Source organism: Neodiprion virginianus, chromosome 2, assembly GCF_021901495.1.
Source record: "Neodiprion virginianus isolate iyNeoVirg1 chromosome 2, iyNeoVirg1.1, whole genome shotgun sequence".
NCBI lineage: Eukaryota > Metazoa > Arthropoda > Insecta > Hymenoptera > Diprionidae > Neodiprion > Neodiprion virginianus.
Window position 1 is genome coordinate 11,559,813 of NC_060878.1, and position 14,116 is coordinate 11,573,928.

General features: G+C 36.9%; 2 protein-coding genes across 9 annotated transcripts in view; one reads left to right on the forward strand and one right to left on the reverse strand.

The window, feature by feature from the left end:
• Window positions 1–9: 9 nt before the first annotated feature.
• LOC124297129 (xaa-Pro aminopeptidase 1-like) overlaps window positions 10–14,116 on the reverse strand; it is a 15,172-nt gene continuing 1,065 nt past the window's right edge. The window contains exons 1-14 of one of the 7 annotated variants that reach the window (XM_046747790.1): window positions 12,741–12,877; window positions 10,587–10,720; window positions 7,437–7,591; window positions 5,189–5,368; window positions 4,999–5,110; window positions 3,934–4,047; window positions 3,586–3,844; window positions 2,589–2,709; window positions 2,349–2,495; window positions 2,038–2,251; window positions 1,249–1,482; window positions 756–874; window positions 416–511; window positions 10–219 (exon numbers count right to left, since the gene is read on the reverse strand). In XM_046747790.1, coding sequence (XP_046603746.1) covers window positions 55–219; window positions 416–511; window positions 756–874; window positions 1,249–1,482; window positions 2,038–2,251; window positions 2,349–2,495; window positions 2,589–2,709; window positions 3,586–3,844; window positions 3,934–4,047; window positions 4,999–5,110; window positions 5,189–5,368; window positions 7,437–7,591; window positions 10,587–10,611 — 1,941 coding nt within the window. In that variant the 5' untranslated portion in view covers window positions 10,612–10,720; window positions 12,741–12,877 and the 3' untranslated portion in view covers window positions 10–54. Of the gene's footprint in view, window positions 220–415; window positions 512–755; window positions 875–1,248; window positions 1,483–2,037; window positions 2,252–2,348; window positions 2,496–2,588; window positions 2,710–3,585; window positions 3,845–3,933; window positions 4,048–4,998; window positions 5,111–5,188; window positions 5,369–7,436; window positions 7,592–9,310; window positions 9,514–10,586; window positions 10,721–12,740; window positions 12,886–13,327; window positions 13,459–14,116 lie in introns of those variants that run through there. The other 6 variants (XM_046747792.1, XM_046747789.1, XM_046747793.1 and 3 more) reach the window with 6 other exon arrangements.
• Window positions 12,916–14,116, forward strand: part of LOC124297132 (sialin) — a 12,870-nt gene continuing 11,669 nt past the window's right edge. Inside the window, exon 1 of one of the 2 annotated variants that reach the window (XM_046747799.1) lies at window positions 12,916–12,974. The gene's annotated coding sequence lies outside the window, so the exon portion shown is untranslated. Of the gene's footprint in view, window positions 12,975–13,550; window positions 13,656–14,116 lie in introns of those variants that run through there. The other variant, XM_046747800.1, reaches the window with a different exon arrangement.

A 14,116-nucleotide genomic window follows, 5' to 3' on the forward strand; every position in this document is an offset into this window, starting at 1 on the left:
TCGGTTTCATTTGACAGAATATCTCAATTTATTATCGATTTTGTAATTGCCGGTTTACGGAAGAGCAACAAAATTAAACCTTCGATAAACGTTTCTCGGTCTTGTAATTGGTTTCGTCTGTTCAACCAGCCAGTCATAAGTCGCGTTGTGCCCTTGTCGCAGAAGCTCGGCACCCACTTTCAGCCTCACTGTAGCGTGATACTCGTTCAACCATGACAGCTGCAAGTGACAATAAATTGCACTAGTCAGTTGAGTTAAAATCTAAGTTAGTGAGCCGAAACTTTTTTCCAAAATGACATTTCTTTGACAATTTATGATGGTGATTTGGGACTTTCATCGGTATAAACGACAGAATTTTAGTGTTCAATTTCGAACTTTTTTCAGGAATTTTTTCTGCGACAATTATAACATTTACCTGATCGTCGGATAGTTTGGTCTCGTCAATTAAGTTCCTGGCGTAGGGAACCAACGTGACGGTTTCAAATGTCAGAAACGTTTCTTCTGGATCATACTGTAAAGATATGATGAATCTTTGAGCCAAATTAATTTATAGTCTCCTTAGAATAATTAAGTTTACTGTATTGCATCATAAAACAATTCGCCTTGAATTCAATATTTTTAACAATTTTTATTTGATTCTGAATTATAACGTTTTAATCACGATCGAATTTTCAAAGGCTATTACCGAGGTTTCTAATCCTCAAGTTACATCATTCGACAGATGTCGGGAATATTTTTTAAATTCTCGCACTTACCGTCGTATTCGCCGGCACTACGACGACTAAATTTTCGAGTCGCATTCCCCAGGATCCTTCCTGGTAATAACCAGGTTCTTGGGATCCGAAGAAGTTAACGTCATAAGTGGCGTTCCAAGCTGTGAATAGGGAATTTGTCACCAACTGTAGTAATGTTTGATTTTTCGATTTTCAAAATCAATTATTTGCCTATCGTGTCAACACATAATTATCCATGATATGAGAATTATTCGATTTTGAAAACCAGTTATTTTTTTTTGCTATTTTCAATTTACTCAAGTAGTACGCAATTCGGAGTACATTTTCCGAACCCTGCCTGCGTTCGTGCAATTCAGTCTACATTTCGGCAACGGAGAATACGTTTTACCGATCAACAATTTCAAATTGCATAACTGCAGGTGGGTTTACCCTATGTTGAATTGCTGGTATCACATTTTCACGAAATACCCCAGCATGTATGCAGAAAATAAGTAAAACATAGGTATGGGCAAACCTTCGTGAACCGACAAGAAATAGCCAACGCCATGCGTGCTGCCATGACCATAATTCCTTCCAAGTCTGTAAAGCTGTGACCGCATCAGAAGATCGGTCGTAGAGTAACTTTGGCCAACTGGAAATATTAGTCTAGCCAAATCTATGCAGCCAGCCAGAAGTGCCGTGTAAGTGTCTCGCTGCTCTTCCGTCGGTGTGCCATAATGCATTGATCTAGTTACATCGGTTGTTCCATCTGCAACATGGCGTCTAAAGTACTGATCAGCTGATCCTTTTGAGCAAATTTGACAAACGTCGGGGTACACAGAATCCCGTGCAGACTATTGTGCTTTCATCTTGTGATATTACGTCGATTTCGATTAAAATTTGTGTTAAAGAACAACTTTTACTGTTAAATATGACGGCCAACGGGATGCCTATTACCACCGGATGACGTCTTCCAAATTATTAAAAGCATACGGGTGATTGAATGAATATCTTTGAAAGTGCAATTGTATTGTGGAATACTCGTAAAATGCAATGTGCAACAGAAATTCCGTTTACACAAGTCACTGTGAGGCCATCTTAGGTTGGGTGTCAGTTTATGACGACTGCAAAATTCTGGTATTTTATTTGAAATATGTTTATTTTTTATCGTTATTCGCAGTAAAAAATTACAATTAATCCGTACTCCGAGTACCACGAAACTACCGGGATAAAACTAAATCGTTTTTGGACCTACTTGTGAGTTATATTTTCCAAATTGCAATGTTACACAAACAGCATTTGGGGCGGTAATAAAATTGCTTACCGTAATATTGTCCTCCGGAGTCCAACATGAAGGTGCTGTTGGTGCCAATGACAACATTGGTTTCGTTTGTTGGAGTATAATGAGGCAGTGCGGAATTGGCCGCGTATCCAGCGATGGTGTCGAAGCTGTCACCGAAGTTGTACGCCTGAGCAGCTCGAAGGGCGCTTAGCTCTTCAACAGCACGAAGCTCGTCGTACTCCTCACCGTTATTTATCTGTGCAAAGAAAAAAAGGCCAAACGTAGATCATCGAAGAAATTTCTAGAAACTCGAGAGACGAGAGTAAGGACATTCAATATTATGACAATGTTACCGCTTCCTCGAGGATGTAGAGAAACTGACACAGCGCCACGGCGTCCTTGATGTGCGCATTTCGCATCCCATTCGCCTCGACCTCGGTCTTCCGATCCTTAACCAGCAACACAGGTGAGGTTGCAGATTTGACTTTACTTGAGGGAACCTTCGGCATGAAAATTTTTAATTATTAACTAGACTGTCTGATCGATTTGGTCAACGACGAAGGACGCTGCCTGGTTGTAACATTATTACGAACCGTTGTGTAAACTCGGTAACTTATTCCCAAAGCGTAGCTGTACGGTGCAGGCAGTAAAATGGCCGTGGCCAATTCTCCGGCAATTTCTAAGTCCTCCCATATGTTCTCGTAATCGGCGATCCTAGTTAAATTATTTATAAATTAGTAAATTAGTATACATTGGCACACCATGTCAATGTTTCACTTTGAAGGTTGGATGAGATGTACCATCGCAATCAGAAATTGGAAAAAATGAAAAACTCGTTTCACAAGTATCTGGTGGCGTTATTTGCGCTAATGATAATGATGCGCAATACAAATGATTCTGGTCGAAGTCAACTGACATAAACTTGAGATATCAAGAATTTGAGAAATTTTTATAATTCGAACGTTCGAAATGATTAAAATCGTATGTTTTTTATCTGTTTCTTCAGCCTCTGAGTTGACTTCGTTCAACGTAAAGACCGCTTGAGAAAATTTACATCATCGATTATCACCAGAGTGTTTAAATACAGATTTGTTTAAGTAGAGTACAACAGATGTTCGTCAAGAATTTCATTTGTGCATTATAAATACGCTACAATGTAAAATTTCCAAAATGTTCTGCACACAATTTGTGAGGATCTGGTCAGTGAACAAGATGGGTCATTTTAAACATTCTAGTTCTAAAACCTTTCCCAAAATCATTGATACATATATATTTGATTGCGTTAAATGGATTTGCTTGGAATAATTTCTGTTACAAACTAGGGGTGTTGTTTCATTCGTTTTCACAATCAATGGAATGGCGTTTTGAAAAATGCACCCAAGATAGCATTTTTTCTAAGGATTGTACCTTTTAGCCCAAGGCTGTAACTTTTTTAAGCCACAGTCGCACTAATCTCAAATTTTACTTTCACCGACCCTTGTAAAAACATGTTTCGGAAACGCTTCAAACTTCGACGACGAAGAAGTTATGAAACTTTTCATAATAATTGCATTTGAGGTGAAGATTCTTATGTATGTAATCGTATATTACGCAAAGCTGGAATTCTCAGCGCCAGTTAAATCCTCAATCAGAGTTTCGTTGAGTCTGGTCTCTGGTGATGGAATGTAAATGGTGGCGGTTTCATTCGTGATTAGGAGATAGCTGCGAAATACCGGAGTATTTGGAATATCGGATCCTCGAAGGTTCGTCAGCCACGCGACCTCGTCCAAAGCCGTTATCACGTAGAGATCGACGTCGGCTTCCGCCATGGCAATCCTTGCATTCGCGAGCTTTTCTTCCCGCGACAAACCTGGGAAAAACCAGAAAAAATGTTTGTATTTTTCTTGCGTTTCTTTTGAATCAAACCTTACTTCTATATTCAATTTTAATTCTACAAACCAGCGAATTCTATGGGATGATCGAAAATTGCATCCATTGGATAGGCAGGTTGATCCGTCCAAATAATGTCGATCAAATTATCCTCCACAGCCAATAAACTTATGTTGCTGGCAGCTGCAAAGCGTCAATGTCTAAGAAATGAATTCACTTCTTTTCGTTTCATATAATAGTTGAATAAAGATGGACTAACTATAAATCAAGCTAAAAAATATGGCACTATAATGATGACGCTTCTGCTAATACGTGGAATAAAAAGCAGGCGATCATGTTATACTATGTGTACATTTCAAGAATGGAAACTGAGTCAAAATCGTTACTAATTATCTATTCTGAACTAATCATCAATTCTGGAATACTTGATGTCAATTCCATTTCACTATGTACTCATTGGGATCCCTAATTTCAGGAATCGCCATTTTTTTCGCAATAAATATGATACATTGACTGTCATGGCCGTCGTATTTAATAATATAAGTGTTTATTCCGCTCGTACTTTACTCCATATCAATTAAATATCGCAAAATGGAAGTCCAACAGCTTGCACGATAAATTGTGTTCCTTGATGCTCAAGAAATTTGCCTAAAACGATCAGCTGATCGCTGGACACGACGCCATACTGTGAATTTGTGGTGAACAAGAAAGGTCGATTTTACACTGTTGAACGGATCTCAACGCGTGATACGCACTGCCGCCAACCTATTTAAACGAAATGATTTCTAGCCTCTTGCGAGACGTCCGTCAAGCCGTTCACGAACAATCGGCATTCCGATAGATCTTTGTGTACGTTAGGTTGGTAGCAATTTGTGGCACGCGCTGCTCTGCTTTAGCTCATTTAAAATCTGTGCATGTGTAACGTGCGTGCACTCAACCTTCCCTGTTCACCCTAACCTCACTGTATTGGCGTAACCATGGGATTAAGGACTGCGATGCCTTCCCTGGCGAATAAGACTCTGAAAAAATTTTTCCCGAACTTCCACATTTGATCGTATCATTCACATGCCACCGGTAAACCCATCGCATCAGCATAATTAATTTCAAAACAAAACTGCATATATCGGATCTCACCGAGCACCGCATTCCATGTGGTCCATTGGGAATAGGTCGTTATTTCGGGATCCGTTCCGACTGTTGTGTTTGCTGCAAGAACAGTGGTGAGCCAAACTTGAAGACTGGGTGTCTGAAAATTGTACGGTTGTAATGTAATACGAAAAGTTAATTACAGCGGGATTATTTATAGGTGGATAGCGGTTTTTACAGAGGTCAGGCCGCTCTTCATCAACACCCAATCGTCGGAGAGTTGCAGGGTGGCCTGTTCGTAGTAACGACTGTCTGTCCACAGAGCTGCTTCATTCAACGTTACGACAGCAGTTCCTGCGCTTCCGGTGTACCCGCTAATCCAACTTCTACGCATGTCTCGGTTCGCTATATACTCACTCTGTAAAATTTAATTCGCTTAAAACATTTTTTTTTTTTTAAATCTCTACTCACGGTGATAACTTAGAGATCATTTTCGTACTTCGAATAACCCTAAACATTGAAATCCCAATGATGTCAAATTCTTTTCTCAAGTATTTTTTCACCGACGTTCCGGATTTTACCTCATGGAGAACATTATTAATTAGGTCAGTTGTCTCGGGTGACTTGTAACTGAAAACGTTTAGAACGTCCGACCTTGCGGGGGCTTGATTATTTTTGAAAGTTTGTACGCACTACTCATGATATCTTACGAAATTATTAGAAATCAGTTCGTTAAAACTTTGTGAAATTGTTGACCTTTTACAAAATCTGCAAAAAAATCTTTGAGAACCACGTGAGAATTTTTAAAATCACGTGAAATATTTTTGAATCTCTGAATGTTTGAGAAAATATGTAAAATTGTTTGAAATCATTTGGCATCCAAGAAGTATTTTAGCGTTTTTGACGTTCTTTGAAACCCTGTGACGTTTGATCTTCTTAAATAATTTAACATCAAAATCTTCTAAATCATATAAAATCTACTCAAGACATATGAAATCTGTTTAAATTGGATACTCTGATACATTTTGAAATCACATAAAATCTGATGTGCTAGACACAAACTGAAGACTCGATTGTTCACGATTTTCATGTTCTTTTTATTGGACTGACTGAATTAATCTCGGTTCGTTAGCGCCATGCGTAAAAATATTTGACGTCAACGATTGCAGCCCAGCATAATTGTTTCACGGCACATTTTATAGGTTTACTGTAATTCTTTCCAGGTCAAGGTTACAGATGATAGTATAGTAGTGAACATATTTAGGTCGTCGTTGACTTGGAAATTAATCTGAAGCAATAGGTAAAATAATGCGGGTATATATTTACTGTCCAAATGATGGAAAGTTCTATTTAAATCGTCTTATTTAAATCGAGCTATACATTTTCGAACCGAAATACATACATTTTGAAAATTAGATAAGTCAACAATTTTTTTTATAGAAGTTTCATGGTTTTGAAGTGTTATAATCAGACGTCTCGGAGAGAAAACGATATTTTTTGTGGAACGAAAGTGTTCTCAAATTTTACACATTTTCGTGCATCTGTCATTTGTTTTTTACGGATTCTGATATTTGGAAGGACCATAGCTTGGCAATGACAGAGAACATTATAATCTTCTTTGGTTCTAGTATTAATGATAATCCAGAAATTTACTTTTAGACACACGAGTATAAGAAAGTGACACTCTCAAATTCCTGCACAAGTTTTTTCGACCTGCGATTTTAATTCTAGAGCTAGCACCGGTCATTTCAAATGATCAATTTGTCGTACATGCAGCATAAATCGTTATCAGCTGAGTTGAACCTGGTAATCCCAACGTTAATCGAAAGACGTCTTATCGTGATAGATTTATTACGCCACCGATCGAAGGAAGGTGTCCGAATTGTCGGCGTGACGAACTAAACAATGGATAATTCGCATAGACTCAGAGTCCAAATAAAAACGGTTAATCGAAGATTCAGAAACTGTTATTAAAGTCGGTGAAATTGAACCTAATTAAACCGTTGTTTCCACGAAGCATGAAATATTTTAAACCCACGAATTTTTACTGAGAATGAAATAACCGGGTCGGCAACATTTTTCGATTAATAATCTGATCTCAGGCATTGACTTGGCTGAAAGCAAAGAAACATTTGATCCAAATGACATTGAAATATGAAGTATCAGACTCTTTTTGAGTTTCACGCGAAGTGTGTAAAATTTTACAGCGATTCCGCGGAAACCCGAAAACCGCAAACATGGTAAGACTTAGAAATTGCAAAATATAGTCTTCGAAAAGAGTAGTACTTTTTTGAAAAATTTCGAACTTGATTTTACCTTAAATTTTACTTCGGACGGCTGATTAAAAACCAAAAAAAAACACTAAAACATTCAGAGAATTCGAACTTTCTCACACCAACTGACGGAATTTCAGTGAAATTTGGCTGAGCTGTCAAAATGCAGAGTCTTTCAGAACAACGTGCAGCGGTAGCGGAGCTAAACGTTACCTGATGAACGTCTGCCGTAGTAATTATGTAAGCATCAATTCCGTAGATATTCATTTGCTCTCGAAGTAGAGACAATCTCTGAGCCGCGACATCCTCGGAGATACGGGTATTTTCTTTGCTTGAAGAAATAACCGGGTGTGTTTCAACCGGTACGCCTGCCAAGAATCAAAATAAAAACACAAGCCTTAATTTGTCTGAAATGTTGATCTCATAGATGAACTCACAAGGTGACTTTCGGACATCCAGTTCACAGATTCTACTGAAACTGTTAAGGATGCTTCTCTGGATCAATAGATGATTCTGATGTGTAGTTCCAGAGTTTACAGTAAATCAGATTGTCGAATATTCGTAGTTGAATCTGTGGGAACCTGTCACCGAAACTTCAAGAGAAGACAATGAATAGTAGATTGCGCAACTAGTGCGCAAAATGGGTCATTCCCGTACGAGTTGTGCAATACTATTTTTCCTGGCGGAGTGGGAAAAAATCGATTTTACGCACCCAATTGAGTGCGCAAAATACTACATTCCTACAGTAGTGCGGGAATTGAATCGAAATATCTTTTATTGTCGAGTAACCAGATATTTCGACTGAATTCCCGTATTATTCTAGGAATGTACTATTTTGCGCACTCGTTTGGGTACGCAAAATCGAATTCTGCGCACTGAGTGAAGAAAAGTCAATATTTCGGCAAAAGTGCAAAACCGGTTTCGTTTGTTAGAGCATTCCGCTCATTAAACTGCTTATATAATTATTTTCAATCGAGGTGAAAAATGCTTATATGGATAATACTACACATCAGAAGCTCTACATTTTTGGGCAAAGAAAAACCTACAGAAGTTTCAGCCGAATGCGTGTTTCGGAGGTGTGATACTCTCCTTCTGAGTCATTCTTCAGAATTTTTTCAGCTTAGTTGAAAAGACGTTTTCCGAATTATTTCAAATTTTTTGCACTTTTTGCCATTTTTCGACCCGACTAGATTCATGTTGCCAAAAATCTAAGATGCAGAAGAAAAATATCGAGATTGGTCATTTTCTATGATTTTTCCATCGAATTTTTGTCGAGAAGTATGATAAATATTTAGTTCTCCAAGAGCGACGCTTTAAAGTTTACTGAAAAATGTACAATTTTTCAGACGTGTATCTGGATAGCATAAAAAATTCCCATGTTAGCAAATTTGATTAAAGAATAACAAAAAAAGCAAAAATCGGAACGACCACTCTGTTCAAGCTTAAATCTTTGTTTGCTATATCTTTCGAACCGTTCGAGCTAAAAACTTTCCTAACAGCTGTTTTTGAAGCTGATTCGACGTAAAGCGAAATACAACTGTACCGAAAAATCGTTTGCCGATAGTATACGAGTAACAACGTTTAAAACGATTGTTTAAATTGATAAAACTACCCGTCACGAATACGTAAATGTTTAATTGTATTTATCACGATTTTGTTGTTCGAGAAGACGACTCAAAAGAAGCTGGATACAAAAGTACAATTCGGTGTCAAACAATGTTACCAAAATAAAAGAAAAACGAAATATACATGACCATAATTCTAGAGTCGTCAGTAATGTTCATTAATGTCTTTCCATTTCGGCTAACTTGTTTGCGGTCCGAAACAAAACGCGAGTTGGATTATATACGAATTATGTGACAATGACTGGTGACGAAGTTGACGTGAGAGAATGTAAGTCATTGTCCCATAACTCGTATAGAATCGAATTCGAATTTTCTTTCGGACCTAAAACGAAGTAGGTAGAAGTTTACCCGTTTTTATTTAAATATTTGTTTGTAAATTGGCAAAGTTTTTCTGTAAATATTGATTGGCGTGGTAAGCGACTCTTTGGAAAAAAAATCCTTTGCAGTTGAGCCTTGACGTACCAATTCGAGACGCATAGATGAGTAAAATAACGAAAGCGCCGCGATGCATGGCGTCTAATCCTGCGACCGAGGTTGTGGACTTCTATTTTGTTACGTCAGAGACAGCAGATAGAAGAGACGATCTTGTTACGCCACTCTCGACGACAATTAAGTTACGACTAACTGCCGGACATATTTCACACCGTCGCCTAATCGAGGCCTCAGACAGTGACTGTAAGATGTCTCACGATCAACGACTCCCCACTATCGCATACTCGTATATGCGAGATACGGACACAAGGTGCATGCATTCACAATCAGTCAATCGGTACACCGGGAGAAATTTCTATTTGTGGTTAATGTACAGTCCTTGACTATCGTCGTTTTTCAATCTTAATCAAAATATTGAGTTCCGAGTACGAAAGGAGAATGAGTTTCTTACCTGCAGTAATTGGAAAATTGTAAATAGTTTCTTGTACCATACTTTCTTGGATTTCTAAAATGTCTAAACCATTATTTTAACAACACTAATTTTACCAGAATTTTCTAGCAACTCTGTGACTAATTACATTTTTTACACAGTAATCTCGATTTGTCATTATTGTTTGGTTTGTAACGAACGGAATATTTCACATGTACATCTCTGCGCCATGATGAAAAAATATTTCTACTTTTATGTCAAGTGTAAATGTGTGCGAACATTTTTTACCAATTTTATTATACATTCTTATGTTTTATTCTAATATTCTTTCTGCTGTAAACTTTACTAAGCGACTGATGAGTCGAACGTGTAGGCAGCTGGTTAATAGCAAAATTTACATACGCATAAGATCTCTGAGTTGAAATTCGTAGGTGAGGAATTAGCGTTGGCCAGTTGTAGGTATTATGTCGTACGTTGCGGGAATTCACAATTTATCGTGGAAGATTAAATCAGGTTTCAGTTTACTGACCTTTCAATTATATGTATAGAACCGTTACTTTTGGCCATTTAATGCTGAAAACTCCAAAGTTTTTACCAAGTAAACCGAAGACGACGTTTGCTAAACAAAATTTTTCAATCTTTACTCAAACAAATCAACTTGATCGCGTTAGAACTTTTTTCAAGAAAATTAGCAGTGAGAATATTTTCATGCAAATAACAGCAAAGTATGATCGAAATTTCTAATGTGAGCAAAAAAAAAAAAATAAGTTAATGATATGTAATTGATCACAAATTGCCACAAATGAATTACTTCCGTTTCAGAACCGATGTCTCGCTTGATATGCAAATTGATACGTGCTGATATTTTGAACGTACCTAAATCTATTTTGTGGCCCATCATAGGTGATTCTTTACTTCAAGTACAACTCGTAAATCAATTTATTCTTGATTAGTCTCTTCTTTACGACCGGTTCACCCTTGCTCATACTTTTTGCATCTGAAGTTTGACCCTGCAAGTGGTTCAAACCCTAATCATTTCTAGGAACAATCGAGAATTGTTTGCTTAATATAGATATTGCAAATTAAACGTAGAAAGTGTGTCATGGCAAAAAAGAAAAACGGTCTTGGGGATCGCAAATTCATTCTAAAAAATAAATTCATTCTGCTTCAGTAGAAAAAGATTTTTGACAAATTGACCGAAACAGATTTTTTTTACTCACCAGTCAATTCAGTATTAATATTCGTTGATCAAAATCAATATCAGTGAAATCTTGAAAAATTAACTACTCAACGATATCAATAAATCGGGAAAAATGTTTCTCAGCGGAATATTGTAGAGAATAATCTTGAATAAAATAGTTCATCGATTATAAACGAACAATTGATATCTGGACTCATGCTCATAATTTCGATACTATTCTTTATATAAAAATATGTAACTTTGATGAATACATCTTCAAGACGTGTATCAAAGAGATACAATTTACGAAGAAGAATCGTTGATCTTAAACCTTCTTAAAAAATATCTGTGTCAAAGCATTTTATGTTTTCAATTGTGCTAATGCAAGTTCATTTCAATATTTCAGCTCACTTCGATTGTAACGGTTGAAATGACATTGGCCGTTGATGAGTTGACCTAGATACTTGAAATTTATACAATGTACACATAATATATTTACACCACAACGTGCGACGTATAAAATTATCGAGGCAGTGAGAAAAGAAACAGCAACAGCTTTCGTTTTGTTAAAATATCAATTTAATTTATAACAAATTGATACAGGCATATGTCGCCAGAAAATTATACGATTCGTTATTGTATAGAATAACTAGGCATTAAACTAGTTATTCTACTAGTTAACCAACTCGTTATTCTATAGAATAAATTATAATATAGTTAAAGTGTGAAATGAATGCATTGTGTATACCTACTTTAACCAGTTATTGTACAGGAGAACGAAGAGGTAACCATTAGGTTTAAAATAAATATTTATTCCATTCTTTGACGAGTCAGCGTCGGAATGCACGCTCCAATGATAGCCTTCTATAGACCAAAAACAAGTCAATCAAAGTAGGTATTTACTACTTCATACTAATACAATATAGGAGATTTTCTACAGAGATTATACCGGAGGATAGTAGATTCAAAAATTCAGTCGCTTTAACCAGTTTTCTATATCTTTCCTGTTTTCAATACTGCAATTAGTTGTGAGGAAAGTTGTATTCGATAAGTATGCAATGACTGATTGAAATATAATAAAATTTGCTGCAATCTGTACTTTAACTGATACGGCTCGTTGATATATAGAATAACTAGTTACTAATACTAATAAGCTAGTTATTCTGTAGATTAGCAGATTTATACTGAGAGGATTCCTTGAGGGTTAACAATGCGGACGAGGCTTCGCCGGCAGGTAGGCAACCGATGTTACATTTTAAATGCAACAAGTACCCCAGAGGTAACTTCAGTTGCCTATCTGCCGGCGGATTCTCCCAAACTTCAACGGTAATATATACACAGCTCACAATAATTATCGGGCCACGGATTATCATTAGGTGATAAAACATGTGATTCCAAAATTGCGTAATTTCGCGAAAATTGTACGTAAAGAACAGTAAAAAAATTATTTTAGAACTTGAAGCATCGGCTTTAAGATATTTCTTGCAGATTTTGGCTAAATCAGTCTTATTCCATAGTTATGTTCGTTTATAGTCGTTCGTTTACTGTATATGTCAAATTTGCAAAATAGTGTTCGACTCCGAAGTGCTATGCGAGGCACAGTAATTTAGTTTTTTTAGTCTCTGAGATAACGAAAAAACAAGACAAAAAAATTAACAATTTTGTTTTCCCAAAAACTTCACAACGTATAAAAATTATTTAATCGTTTGAAGGTTATCTATAATTCTACCTTGACAGCATGCGAGCGATGCGCGGATGTAGTGGAAAGCACTAGTGCGCAAAGTGAAATACAACCGATTTGCGCATGCGCGGCATTTTTATTCTATCCCTGCGTGTACAGCGCCACTTACGCTTCTCTCTGCAGGCACAAGAAGTAGCACTTTGCATTCGTGCGTTGCATAAAAGATGTTTGCATTTCTTCGCTGGCCAGTGGCCACTGTGGTCGGGTATACAGGAGTGAGGGCACGAAGATTCGTACAAAGAGGAGACCGAGGATAGGGAGTCGTATGTGTCCTCTATCTCGTCCTCTCACTTCCTAACTTCGTGGCTGATTTCATGTGGAACTGCTCTACTTTTACTTGCAAGTGAGATACTTTCCACCGTTCCATACCACCCCGATAATTTACCGTTCAAGTTTTAATCGATACCGTTCATTGGTTTGTCAATGAAACGAAAAACTGTACATAAAAAACCGGCAAAGAAAAACTATTGCATGCCCTTAAAGTTATAATATGCAGTATTGCAACTGTTTTTTTGATAATTTAACGTCTGCAATTGCCTGTATCTTTTTTTTATATCTTTTGATTAAGAATATTTTTCTATAACTCGTTTTCGAGAGATCACTGAAGAATAAAACGGATTTACGGATAAAAAACCCGTAAAACTACATAGTGTGATTGAAAAAGAATATTATAAGTTGCCTATTAAAAATTCTTACGCGGAAAGTTCAGCTAATTATTCCTACTGGTGCCCCCTCCAGATGTGACACGATAATAACTTGGTATTGCATCAGATAGTCGAGACCTGAGTTACTGATTGACGAAATACACGTAACTTATTTGAACAGTGGCGCAACGTTACGCAGAATAAACCCGTCATTTACGAACTCTAAAGAATTGTTCCAGTAGTCCCAAAAACTTTGATTATTTCGAAATACATTTTCAATAAGTCCTCAAAATTCGTATTACATTTGAGAATTGGATATGATCGAAGATTTTGCCAAACGTTTTTGAACCACCGACAATAAAGTGAATTTCGTAAAAGAGGTAAAAATAGTTTTGAATATTTTACAATTTTAAAAAGTCTGCGTTTTCTCTTAATCCTTCGTTTTCACGCTTCAAGAATCTCCGAAATCGTTTTTTACGGTTAGTCGGCGCATTATTCCGTGATTTTTGGAGAAATTATAGTTTATATAGGTTAATTTTCAGAAATAATCTGATATTTATTATAAACGCAAAAGAATGTATTTATTGCAAAGGCTCGAGTTTTAGTACATATCCTTGTGGTTTAGGTGCTTATCACGCAGGCAACTGATTTCCTGCATCTTAAAGTGTACGTAGTAAGTTATACGTTGTGTATGTACGTGATGTTCATTTAGCATGTGGTTCAGTGTTATACGTGAGAAGAGGCATGTAAGCGCGAAATGCCAAGATCCCACAGTGGTTCACAACTTCACTTAATTCTGCACTCATCGTTTTTATAACGTTTTTAATAAAGTGAAAATTTT